This window comes from Geotrypetes seraphini, chromosome 9 (assembly GCF_902459505.1).
Source record: "Geotrypetes seraphini chromosome 9, aGeoSer1.1, whole genome shotgun sequence".
Taxonomy (NCBI): domain Eukaryota; kingdom Metazoa; phylum Chordata; class Amphibia; order Gymnophiona; family Dermophiidae; genus Geotrypetes; species Geotrypetes seraphini.
Window position 1 is genome coordinate 38,065,198 of NC_047092.1, and position 13,326 is coordinate 38,078,523.

General features: G+C 42.7%; 1 protein-coding gene across 2 annotated transcripts in view; it reads right to left on the minus strand.

Moving 5' to 3' along the window:
- The window catches only part of CERK (ceramide kinase), a 104,977-nt gene extending 99,794 nt beyond the window's left edge, over positions 1-5,183 (minus strand). The window contains exon 1 of one of the 2 annotated variants that reach the window (XM_033959121.1): positions 4,775-5,183. In XM_033959121.1, the coding sequence (XP_033815012.1) occupies positions 4,775-4,904 (130 nt within the window). In that variant the 5' untranslated portion in view covers positions 4,905-5,183. The remainder of the gene's footprint in view (positions 1-4,774) is intronic. The other variant, XM_033959122.1, reaches the window with a different exon arrangement.
- Positions 5,184-13,326: the final 8,143 nt, after the last annotated feature.

Here is a 13,326-nt window from a genome sequence, read left to right on the forward strand (position 1 = left end):
TCAAAGGAGATGAACAGTTGCGGTGAAGTCCTGTGTAGCTTAGTCCTTTATATGTAGTAAGCCAAGGCCCGCTTGCAATCCAAAGTGTGAAGAACTGTTTCTCCACGATGAGAATGAGGCTTTGGGAAGAAAACTGGAAGCACAATGGATTGAGTCAGGTGAAATTCCGTGACTACTTTTGGGAGGAATTTAGGATGGGTGCAGGGTACCACCTTACATGATGAAATACTGTGAATGGTGGGTCAGAAATGTTTGGAGTTCACTCACTTGACAGGCAGAAGTGAGACAGATCAAGACGACCCACTTTTCAAGTGAGAAACTTAAGATGAGTAGATGCCAGTGGTTCAAATGGTGGTTTCATCAAACTGGTTAGGACTACATTAAAATCCCAGACAACTGGAGGTGGCTTGAGTGGAGGTTTAGAATTTAAAAGACCCTTCATAAATCTGGAAACAAGAGGGCAAGAGGTCAGAGATTTATTGTTGATAGGAACATGGAAAGCACTAATAGCCCTGAGGTGAACTCTGACCGAGGTGGTTTTCAGTCTAGAATTGGATAAATGGAGAAGATAATCCAATACTGAAGGTAGAGAAGAAGAGGGAGAATCTTGGTGATGGAGAGTACACCACGTATTGATGTGTGTCCATTTCTGTTAATAGCACTGCTGAGTAAAAGGTTTTCTGGAAGCAGCCAAGATGGCTTGTACTGAGTCAGAGAGATTAGAATCGGCTGAAGTCAGGCTGAAAAGTACCAAGCTGTTAAGTGTAGAGATTGTAGATTGGGATGTAAGAGAGACCCTTGACTCTGATTGAGAAGAGATGGAAAGATTTGCAAGGGAATTAGATCCCTGGTACTCAGCTGAAGAAGAAGGGAGAACCAAAATTGCCTACGCCACCGAGGAGCTATCGGGATCATGGTGGCTGACTCATGCATGAGTCTGACCAACGTCTTGAGAATGAGAGATTGGTGGAAATGCATAGAGGAATAAGACTGTCCAATCCAGAAGAAATAGTCACTCAATCAGTGGAGAAACCAAATGATATACAACTGTGAACAAGGGTGAACAAAAATGGTTTTGTGTAAAAGAGTCACTCCTCTATGAGAAATTCAAGTATTTTCATAACTACTCTTAATATTTGAAAGTTTTTATATCAAATGCAATATGCTCAGAGACTTGAAGGCAAAAACAAGGGGCGGACCCTAAGAATATCGCCTCACCACCCAGTCACTGCATATGTTTCAACGATATTGAAAATACATCGATGGAGAAATGTACGTCTTCTTCACTCCACAGAAAATGAAAAACTGATGACCTCGCGAGCTGGCATCGGGCGGGAAGGCACTTGCACATGCATGGTGTGGGCAGTCTAAAAGCTTGTTAAAACTTAAAGTGATTCTACACTTTTCACTGTCCATATCGGGGCTCCGTGGATGACATCACCCACATGTAAGAATATCTGCCTGCTTGTCTAAGGGTTAGCCCAGGAGGCTGCAAGTATAATCCAGTGATAGTTGGACTGGGTAATAAATGTTTGAATTGTGACTTGTTTATGGACACTATTTTTTCTTTTCCCTCTGTTGCCATTACTGGGTGGTCCTCCAGGGAGTGCTGGGCCTTGCGCCTGTGCTAGAAGCTGGATTGCTGGCATGCTAGACAGACCCCAGCCCCGTCACAATATGCACATACATATTCACTTATTTTAACATATAAGTGTATGAACTGAAATCTTGTCCCATTCATCAAACCTATATGCCCAGAAATGACTATGAGAAGACTGTGCAACAGCAAGCATAATCTTTCTATACAACACCAAGGAATTTTGTGTCATTTTCTGCATGTATGAAGAAAATATTTTTGAAATTATCCCTTATATCTTAGATATCTTTACTTTAGCATTTACTATGACATGCAATAATCTATCAATAATTAGGGACTCAAGTCATTAACTTGGACCATAAAACAGGAGAAAATAAATGGCATTCCAACAAGAGGTATCTCGCATGAGCTTACTAGGCTAGAGCTGTATCTTTACTCTGATCTGAATTTGGAAGCAGCTTACTCCTGAAGTTGCAAAAATAAAAATTTATCCTACTGATAACCTTAATAAAAGGGATAAATGTCTATTTCTCTAGCTTTGGCGTGTAAATGCTACAATAGTAATTTGCATTCCACTATGGGCAGAATGTCAGGTGCACATAATGTGCATCACTCAGGTGACATCCTAAGGAGGAGAAAAATGTGTTTGGCTACACTCAATTTATTCCAAAACAATGAAATGCAAACAAACAAAAAAGAGCAGTAAATGCAGTTATACAAGGCCAGAATCTCATTATAATCTTGAGCTACCCATGTATTCTGTCTTAGAAAATATTGTTTTTTGAAACACGGCATGAATAATTCATGCCTTAATTCTAATGCAGCAAAAGGTCTTATTTTTCCGAGTTCTTTGGACATACACACAAGTAGGGTAAAGTTTAAGATTTTGGCACTGACTCACAAGGCCTACTATACAGGTATGCCAGGTAATCTACATTCACTATTCCCTCCTGCTCCATAGGCCTCCAGTCTTCGGGAGCAGGAGAAGCCACAAAGTCCTCCTGCTCCTCCGTCCAAGCTGTGATGCAATGCTGACCTGAGGCCATGCCCTGGTGTATCATGTGATGCACGGGGAGGGGCTTAAGGCCCTGATTGGCTCAGGTGCCCTGGACTCCTCCCTTGGGAGGTGCCTGAGCCAATCAGGGACTTCCTTAGGGCTGCATCATAGTGGAAGAGCATGACTGGGGCAGAGGCAAGGCTGATATTTAGGCACATAACTTATAGAATACAGTAAGTTTCATATGTAAATGTCATATTTTGGTCCTAATATTTACACCAGCCCTAAATCTGCCATAAATGTCAGCACTTAAATGTAGGCACATTCACTCTGACATATGCTAGTATTATATAAAGGGAATTCATGTTCATAACTGCCATTGTAAAAGAGGAGCATTACCTGCTTAGTTCTGGCATTTAATTGGTGGTACCCAGTCACAGAATTCCCCCTTCCCATCATCCTTTTTTTCTTCCTCCTCAATCCCGCATGAGCCCCTTCTCCCACCTGCCCCTATGTCAGCCTCTAGTCCCTTCTCCCATCCCTAGCCTTTGACATCTCAAGCCATCTTCAACACTGGCTCCCTTCTCTCTCAGCATCAGCCCCCTTTCCTCAGCTCCACCATACCCCTTTCTCAACTACCCCTAGCATCTCTTCTCTGCAGAGCAGCTAAAGCTTGTTTCTTTATTCCCAGCACTCTGCCACTACCATATTGAGAAGTTCGAAGTATGTAAGTTTTTCCTACATCTGCTTTTATGGTTCAAACTTCCTGTAATGAAGGTGGCAGAGCCAGCTGAGCCAAAGGCAGAACAAAGCAACAAGCTCCCAACACTTCAACAACTATAACTTTGGACAGGCCAATGCCCCTGGTTAGAGGTGTAAGTAAAGCTAAGAGCTTTGCTACAGTTCCTAGTTTACCTTCAGATGTAAAAAAAAAAGAAAAAAAAAAAAGTGCATTAAGCTAAGTGCACTATTTTACTAATGGCTTCCAAATACATTTTTTAATCATGTTAATTTACTTATTGCATCATGAGCTAACTTTTTATAAACCGAGTTAAAAAAAACATGCACATCTTTGCAGTTGTAAACAATCATTTATAAAAATATCCTCAAACTGCTCAGGCTGAAATATCAAACTGCTCAAGGGCACATCAGGTTTTCATGCCATAGGCACAAAATGAGACAAAACATTTTTAAGAATCAGATCCACGATATCTCAAACAACCCCTCACCTCGAATTTTATTATTTTATCTTTCAGGCTACCTTAAACTCTTTAAAATACTTTAAAAAGTAAAATTGGTATTAAAAACATACAGTGCGAGTAAACAGGGGAATGCACTTTGTAAAACTTAAGGGTACAAGGTTTGCATTTCCTTTATCCTTAACGACATTTAGCTGACAAAAAGCTATAAATCAAAGAGGAGACTGAGGGCTCTTTTTACGAAGGTGCGCTAGCGTTTTTAGCGCGAGCTACAATGCCGCGGGCGCTAATCCCGCGCTACACGGAAAATACTAACGCCAGCTCTATGGAGGCATTAGCGTCTATCGCGCGCTAAAACCTCTAGCGCACCTTCGTTAAAGGAGCCCCGAGTGGCATTCGAAGGTCATAGACCGCCTGCTGTTTTGCAATCAGCCCAAGGTAACAAAATTCAGGAGCAGGAAGGACGCATTTACCTTATTTACTACTGGTCAAAATGTATTTTATCTGTCAGTTCAATCTCAATCAAAATTCCAGTGGCACTGAGGCACTATGGTTGAACAACTCAAAAGAGAGCTTTAATTATGAAAAAAAAAAAAAAAAAAAATTCTGTATGCAAAATAAATGAAAAACACAGCTGCTGCTTCTCATAATTCTCAAGCTTTACCAAACTGTTAAATCCAATATTATTAACGGGATCTATAGCATAGGGAGTGCCATTACGGTTCGATTGAGGAAGTAGGAAGGCACCCTCCGGTTATCAGGAGCACAAAAGAACCGATCCGTGGGAAAATACCGCAAGCGGCTGGGTTTTACTGCAGTGAAGGGCACTGCCGTCCTCTACCCCCGTAACAAAGTCCACCACGTCCCTTCTAGCACCGAAGTGCCGTTCGGACCAGCAACACATTCCCCTCCTCCGGGCTAACCGAACCGAAGCTTCCCTTCCCCTCCTCCCAATAAGAGACGTGTCCGCCCGTGACTCACCTCTGTCTCTCTGGGGCCGGGGTTGCAGCTCTTCCCAGCTCAGCGCCCCCCGTCCCCGATCTAAGACGCCTTCGCAGCAGCGATTCTTTACCCAGAGCTGCGAGACAAGCGGCCGCCGTGCAGGCTCCATATCGCGGGCATCGGCCGGCGCGTTCCCTCTTGAAGGCCCGAAAGGGCTCTCTCCGCGTACAGCCTGTCGCTCAGGCCGCTCCTCGGGCTAGCGGTCCGCGCGCCCCATTGTTCTGGGCGGGAGGCAGAGCCGAGCGGCCTAGGGCCGCCCCTCGACGTCAGCGTAGGGGCAGGTACAGGCCGGAGAGGAGGGGCTGGCGGAAAGCAGCGGGTCTGTGCGCGGGGGGGAGGAGGAACGAGAAACGGTCGGCTGCTATGCTCCCCGTCACCCCACCTGACCTTGTGATGTCAGCATCCCGGCCTGTGGAATAAGGAGACCGTGAAGAAAAAAAAAAAAAGCGCGCGTTTGGCGGCTGTTGGAGCGTTGGAACGAACGGGGCTTGTCGGTTCCTGTCGAAAAGTTTAATCTCTCACGCGGCCACGCACACTCTCTATCTAATGTAATGTACCTGGGGCTATGGTAGGAAAAATCCAAACAAAGCAAACTGGAAACACAATGTTCTCGGACCTTTGGATATACAATAATTTATTTCAAAATTTCCTTGGTAAAAGCAGTAATCTATAATAATAAAACCCTAGAGCGCTCATGCGCTCTTGAAACTCCGTGATTCCTGGCCGTGAGGTGTGCCTCCGTGCCGAATCAATTTTCAAACACGGAGGCAGGCCAGAACCTGCGTTGAAAAATGAAGTCCACTTTTCTAGGGGGTTTGAAATATGCTCTTTCTAATAGACTGATTTGAAAGAGTTTCTAAAAGGTATTTTTCTGTAAAAGCAGGCTGAAAATACCCTATTTTTGGCCTTTTTACACAAATTAGCAACTTTACACTTAATTTGTAAACTAATGGAAAGAGCTTGGAGGTTGAAATTGTACTTTTGAAAACAACGTTGTACTGAGACATTATGCGCCAAATTTTGCATTTATTACTCAATTATTGTGGGAGCTAAGTAATGTCAAACTTTGACTTTTTTTGGAGCACTAATTTTTTCGGCCAAGTTTACTGTAATTCAGCCATTCACTCAGTGCTCGACAAAAATTATTATTGGTAGCACTGAATAGAGCTCCAAAAGATGTGCAGGGTAGCTAAGTTTCAGTTTTTTTGGAAACACAGCTCGGAAGATATTGTGTCTCAAAGTTGTCAGAATGTCATTGTCGTACTGTATTTCATTAAGGTATGGGGTCAAACAAATGGCTATATCTCCACAAATATTCCACAGGCGAAACTAAAACTTTACCATAGTTCGTTTGAGACATGGTGGACTCTGCATATGAAGTTTCATCAAAATCCGTGATGGTCATGCAGGGCACTTTCCAAGAATCTGATCACTTGACATGGAATGACCCTTCTGTTACTTTTACCCATTCCCACACATAGTGATGTCACGTTCGCCACATAAAATTGTAATCCTTAAGCATGTGCTGAATGTAATTCCTAGATATGACTCTTATTCTTGTAAATCACATAGAACTCCTAATGGGTAAAATTAGCAATCCATAAGTAATATAAAAAGCATAGTGCAGGTATTGACTGTTTTCCCTCCTCTTCTATTCCCTCTTTCTCTTTACTTATATTAATGGAGTTACTTTCTTTTGATGTTTAAATGTTTTAGCCTCTAAACAGCAATGAGCATTTTTTTTTTCATATAGTAGTCTACTAAATACACAATAAACAAATACTGTTAGTGCCCTTTGCCCCTCTTTTGGTGCCATGGTATCTTCAAGCCATTTCTGATGCCTTGGAATGCTTCTGTGGCAGATGCCCCTCAGTAAGTTGTAAGCAAGTTTGATTAAAACTAGATTGAAATCCTACTGTTGAGTACAAAATTGCTTGCCTTTTTCACTTTCATGGACCAAAATGATCTGAATAATTCAGATTCTCTGAACAAACTGAACAGGCTGCCATGCACATCCTAGTTCTACTTTCTACCTCATTTCAAAATATTATACAGAGGATTTATCTTAATTTATTTTGGGTACCTGTACATAGTTTTGCCCCACCTTCAATGAGTTCCTACATGTTTTTATAGTCTATCTTTGAATGACTTGTGTAATAAAAATGTTTTCTAGCCTCCTGCACTTTTTGTTTCGCCAACTAGATCAGTTCTTTAATTTCTAGATTTTCATGCATTAATAAGTATCTATTCATGTCAGCATATTTCTCCATGGTAATTTATAGATCTATGAACATGGCCAATAATATAATGTCTGTCTCCATAGCAACATTGCATTTATCTGTACTGTACTAATGTAGTCATGTTGCCAGCCAAAGGATGACAGGGTGGTTTTTATGACATCATCTCATTATGTTGTGTAATTAGCATCCATCTTAAGAGAGTATATATTCCAAATCAGCAAACTTATTTGTTCTTAAATATCTATCACGTGTGGTTTCAGTGAGCACAGGTCATATACCACTTGCATATATTCATCATTGCTAAGAGATTTGTAATGAGGTGCTGTCCAATTTATTTTGTATCAGTCATAGCACTGGAATTCTCATGTACTAAAATGCTGTATTGAAGCATATGCAAACGAAAAATGGATTCCCCTTTTTTATGATGTCACAGGATTTTTTTCTCCATTTTTCCTCCTCATTATTAACACCTCACCTTAAGTACTGTATTCAATTCTGGTCGCCTTATCTCAGAAAAGATATAGTGGAACTAGAAAAGGTTGAAAGAAGAGCAACCGCGATGATAAAGGGGATGGGACTCCTCTTGTATGAGGAAAGACTAAAGAGGTTAAGGCTCTTCAGCTTGAAAAAAAGATGACTGAGGGAAAACATAACTGAAGCCTACAAAATTCTGAGTGGTGTAGAATTGGGTACAAGTGGTCAATTTTTTATTCCATCAAAAATTACGACGACTAGGGAACACTCCATGGAAATACTTTTTAAACCAATAGGAGGAAATCAATCAAAACCGCCCTATTCGCCAAATTCATTGACTAAAACTGTCCCCTCCCTCACTAGGACTTCCCCCTCTGTAAACGCCTTTTCTTTCTCTCAAGAAGCTCCTTTCATGTATTCAGGTATTCTTTACCCATAGAACCCCAATTAGTACATAAGTTTCCCATTTAGACTTATTGTATTGTACTTAGACTCATTGTATTGTATTAAGACTTTTTGTTATTCGCTGAATGTCCAGCCTTCTTTCAATGTAAACCGCCTAGAAGTCGCCTGACTATGGCGGTATAGAAAAATAAAGTTATTATTATTATTAAGCTCTTTAACACATTGCCAGAGGATATCAAGAGTGGTTAACATAGCGGGGTTTAAAAGAGACAGATATAGGGGAAGCCACTACTTGCCCTGAATTGGTAGCATGGAATGAGGCTACTATTTGGGTTTTTGCCAGGTACTTGTGGCCTGGAATGGCCACCGTGAAGATGAATACTGGACTAGATGGACCATTGGTCTTACCCAGTAAAGCTATTCTTATGTTCTTACTCTTGACTCTAAACAACATGCCTAGTTGCTTTTACTGGTCTGAAACCTACCCTTAGTGATGCCTTAGGGCCAACAGAGCTCACTACAGTAGTGGTCAATATCTTTTTTTTTCTCTCTTCATGCTGGAGTGTATCAATGCTGCCAGATAGATTAAGGTAATTACCAGCACAAATCTTCTTTAGCTTTAGAAATCTTTAGGTCACACTATTACTATATACAGTATATATTCAGTAAGAACATATTTAAGTATTCAAAACAATTAAAGTATTTTACTTGAACCTTAAAATACCACTCTTACTTAGCTCATAGCCTTGAGCTTGACGTGTACGTTCCTCACTGGTTCATTTTTTAAAGTGCAAATCCATTACTTTTGAAATCTTAAATTAGCTTAAATATTTATCAAAATTGATATTTTCTTTAATTCATAGAAAGCTTATTAAAATACTTAGCTTTAAGGTTGTGGCTCAAGAGACTGGGATTAATGTGCCGACATGTTTCGCCGGAGCTTTATCAAAGGCATAATCCAGGGGTCTCAAAGTCCCGCCTTGAGGGCCGCAATCCAGTCGGGTTTTCAGGATTTCCCCAATGAATATGCATGAGATCTATTTGCATGCACTGCTTTCATTGTATGCTAATAGATCTCATGCATATTCATTGGGGAAATCCTGAAAACCCGACTGGATTGCGGCCCTCGAGGAGGGACTTTGACACCCCTGCCCTAATCCCTCAGATTTCTCCCGTTAGCTTTTTTAAACCACTTCAGTTTTACAAAGATCAGATAGACCAAGAAGGCAGGCCTTCTGCACCACAATACCTAGACAAAAAGTTTTGTGTATTGGATATTGTGAATTTCAGTGGCATCACTAGTCCTTCCTTGAGGGCTGCAATCCAGTTGGGTTTTCAGGATTTCCCCAATGAATATGCATGAGATCTATGTGCATGCACTGCTTTCAGTGCATATTCATTGGGGAAATCCTGAAAACCCGATTGGATTGCGGCCCTCAAGGAGGGACTTTGAGATCCCTGACTTACATGGATATTGGTGCTGACACTCTGTATAACTTTAAATGTATTTCTTATCCATTAGGCCCAGATTCTATAAACGGTGTCTGAAGTTAAGTGTCTAGATCAGCATACCTAGCAGATCTAGATGCTTAACTTAAATTTTTCAATTAGGCTTAATTGACACTGTTAATTGAAAAATCCATTAAACAGCAATTAAAAACCAAATAAAAAAATGAGATAGCTGTCTACTCTGAGGCACCTACCAGAAAGTAAGTATGGTTAAGGGTAGATTCTGGGCTGATTTTGGGTGCAGTTTGATCTAGGTGCTGGTAGGCACCTGAGTGCACTTATTTAGGCCAAGAAAACCCTGGCAAAAATGGGAGTGTGCCTAAGGCTTCAATGCCTACTGGTGTCCAAGACTGCTCAGGCACCGCTAGGTGTGATATTATAAATGGCACCTAGCGGACAATTGTGCTTAACAGTGCCTATGATTTAGGCACTGTTTATAAAATCAAAGCCTTAAAGTCATGCTTTGACTGGCAGTCAGAAACTTGACTTTCATATTTTCAGTCAGAAAAAAGTAGGGCCAGATATTCTTCCAAAAAGAGTCCAAAAGAGATCTAATTACCAATTTATAGAGTAATAAATTTAAGGGGCCAGAAGAGGTTCAAATACTACTTTTATTCAGTAATAAATTCAAGGGGCTCAATTAGAGAATGACACGGGGACTAATCTTTCCCCGTCCCCGCAGGAACTCATTGTCCTGTCCATTCCGATGAGTTCTTTTTCTGTTCCTGCCCCATTCCTGAAAGCTCTGCCCTCATCTGCACAAGCCTCAAACATTTTAAAATCATAAATTTTTGATGCTTGAGCAGTAAAGACAGAGCTTACAGGAATGGGGCAGGGACAGGGACAAAACTCGCGGGGATGGGACGGGAAAATTGAGTTCCTGTGGGGACGGGGACACATTTGTCTCTGTGTCATCTCTACTCTCATAGAAACATGACGGCAGATAAAGACCAAATGGCCCATCCAGTCTGCCCATCTGCAGTGTCCACCATTTATCTAGCCCTACTTTTTTCTGATTGATTTATTATTGTAAGGTTTACTGCTTTCCATTTTTTTTTTGGACTTCCATATTTTCAGGATACAGATATCCTGTCTTGGCTTGCACCGCTAAATACATGTATTTGTGGAATTGCTTTTCTTAAAGAAGTCCATGCATGTTTTGACCTGGATCACTCTGTTTACATGCTCTAAACATCTATTATTCTATGGCAGGGGTATCCAATGTCGGTCCTCGAGGGCCGCAATCCAGTCGGGTTTTCAGGATTTCCCCAATGAATATGCATTGAAAGCAGTGCATGCAAATAGATCTCATGCATATTCATTGGGGAAATCCTGAAAACCCGACTGGACTGCGGCCCTCGAGGACCGACATTGGACACCCCTGTTCTATGGATACCTTAGAGCAGTGGTTCCCAACCCTGTCCTGGAGGACCACCAGGCCAATCGGGTTTTCAGGCTAGCCCTAATGAATATGCATGGAGCAGATTTGCATGCCTCTCACTTCCATTATATGCAAATCTCTCTCACGCATATTCATTAGGGCTAGCCTGAAAACCCGATTGGCCTGGTGTTCTTCCAGGACAGGGTTGGGAATCACTGCCTTAGAGCTCAATGTAATGTTTATATGCATAGTTCTACATTTTCTATCGACTGTATTATTATTCACAAGCAAATAATCCTCTTTTGACAGGCTTTATTGTGCAATTATTCTCGCACCACCCTCTTAATGAATTAGACTTTCTGAAAAGTTCATGCCTCTTTCACAGGAGAAAAGTATGCAAGGGAAAGCAAACAGAAGAATGTTTATCTAGGAAGCATTTTCTCAGTATCTGGAGAAGGAATACTTTTCTGGAAGTTTATGAATTCAGTTGAATTTAGTTCAGTTATACTTGTCAGTGATTTCTGGAAAATTGTTCACATCTCTACACAATAGGTGTGTCAAAGGAAGTGAATCATAACACTGTAAGATTTAACAAGAGGGAGGAACACCATAAATCTGTATAGCTCTTAGATGCAGTGGCGTACCAAGGGGGGAGGGGAGGTCTGCCCCGGGTGCAGCCTTAGGGGAGGTGCACAGCCAGCCCGGTCCCTATCGCGCTCCCTCCCTCCTTACTTAAGGTGACCAGCGATATGACCGAGCAGCAAACCTCCCTCCAGTAGCGTCGGCAGCCGCAGCACGCTAAACAGGCTGCTTCGCGGCTTTCTCCTGCCGCTGAAGCGCCACGAAGCAGCCTGTTTAGTGCTGCGGTTGCCGACACTACTGGAGGGAGGTTTGCTGCTCTCGCTGGGAGGGTCGGAAGGGTTCACTTGGGGGGGAGAGATAGGAGGGTCAGTGGGGGTTCGGCTGGGAGGAGGGAGAAGCGGTCTGCCTCAGTGCTCCAAGGCCTGGCGCCATTACCTTTTTCGGGCAGCAGCAGCGTTTACAATTCACTGCTGTTGCCGGCTTCAGGCCTTCCTCTCTGCCAGGTCCTGCCTACTTCCTGTTTTCATGAAGACAGGACCCGACAGAGAGGAAGGCCTGAAGCCGGCAACAGCAGTGAATTGTGAATGCTGCTGCTGCCTGATGAAGTTCAGGACACCAGGCCTTGGGTAACAGAAGGAGGAAAGGGAGCAGAGGGGGAGAGAATTGGGGAGAGTGTTGCTGTACCCAACTGGAGGGAATGAAAGGAGATGCCAAGGCTTGGAGGGAAGAAGAGACACCAGGACATGGAGGGAAGGAGGAAGGTATGCCAGACCAAGGGAAAAGGAAGAGGGAAAGGAAGGAGAAGATGTCAGAGCATGGAGGGGGAGGGAGAGATGGAAGAAAAGAAAAGGAGAGAGATGCCGGGAATCAGAGAAGGGATGATGCTAGACCGTGGGGTGGGAAGGAAAGAAAGGAGAAGAGAGAGATGCCAGAGCATAGGGGAGGGGGTGGTGACAGAGAGAGAAAAACGGAGAGGTGACAGAATTGAAATCAATCATGTACAAAGGAGAGAAGGGGCACGGGATAGATAGTTTATGGAAGGAGCATAGAAAGAGGGAAGATGGCATATGGGAGAGAGAGAGAGAGAGGGTGGACACTGGATGGAAAGAGCACAGAGGGCAGTGAATGGAAGAGGCGAGATAGAGGGTGAACAGTAGATGGAAGGGGTAGAGAGAGGGAAAGAGACACTGAATGGAAGTGTGGGGGAGAGAAGGAAAAAAGGGCACATGCAGGATTGAGGGAAGAGGATAGAGTTAGTTACTGGGAGGGGTGAGGGAAAGAGGTGGCAAGCTATAGGTAGACACAGTGAAAGAGGGAAATTGAGGACTGAATAGTAAAAAAGAATTTAGACAGAGGCAGAAAACAATTGAGAAGGAAGAACAGGAGGAAGGGAGCGGAGAGAGAGTTGCCAGAGCAGAGGGAAGAAGAGGAGACAGATACCAGACCAATGGGGGTGAAAGGAGAGATGGAAGGGGGAGGCATACAGTTTCTGGAAGGGGCATAGGAGAGAAGATGCCATATAGGGGCAAAGAGATGGCAGACAGTGGATGGAAGGAAGAGAGTAACGAGAAGATGAGGAAAGCAGAAACCAGAGAAGACAAAGGTACAACAAAAATTTTCTATTTATTTATTGCTTTAGGAGACATGTGTCACTGTTTCTGTGGTGTTGCATTGTATGCAGAGTCCAGCTTCTTGCTGGTTAAATTTAACCTTTGTCTATGTATTTCTATTTTATCCCCCCTTTTACAAAACTGTGGAGCGTTTTTTAGCACCAGCCGTGGTGGTAGCAGCTCTGATGCTCAGAATTCTATGAGCATCAGAGCTGTTACCTCTGTGGCTATAATCCACACTACAGTTTTGTAAAAGGGGGAGGGATTAGTTTGTGATGACATTCCATACTAGGCAAAGGTGTTTTCTATGTTCTTTGTGTTCGAAAGATA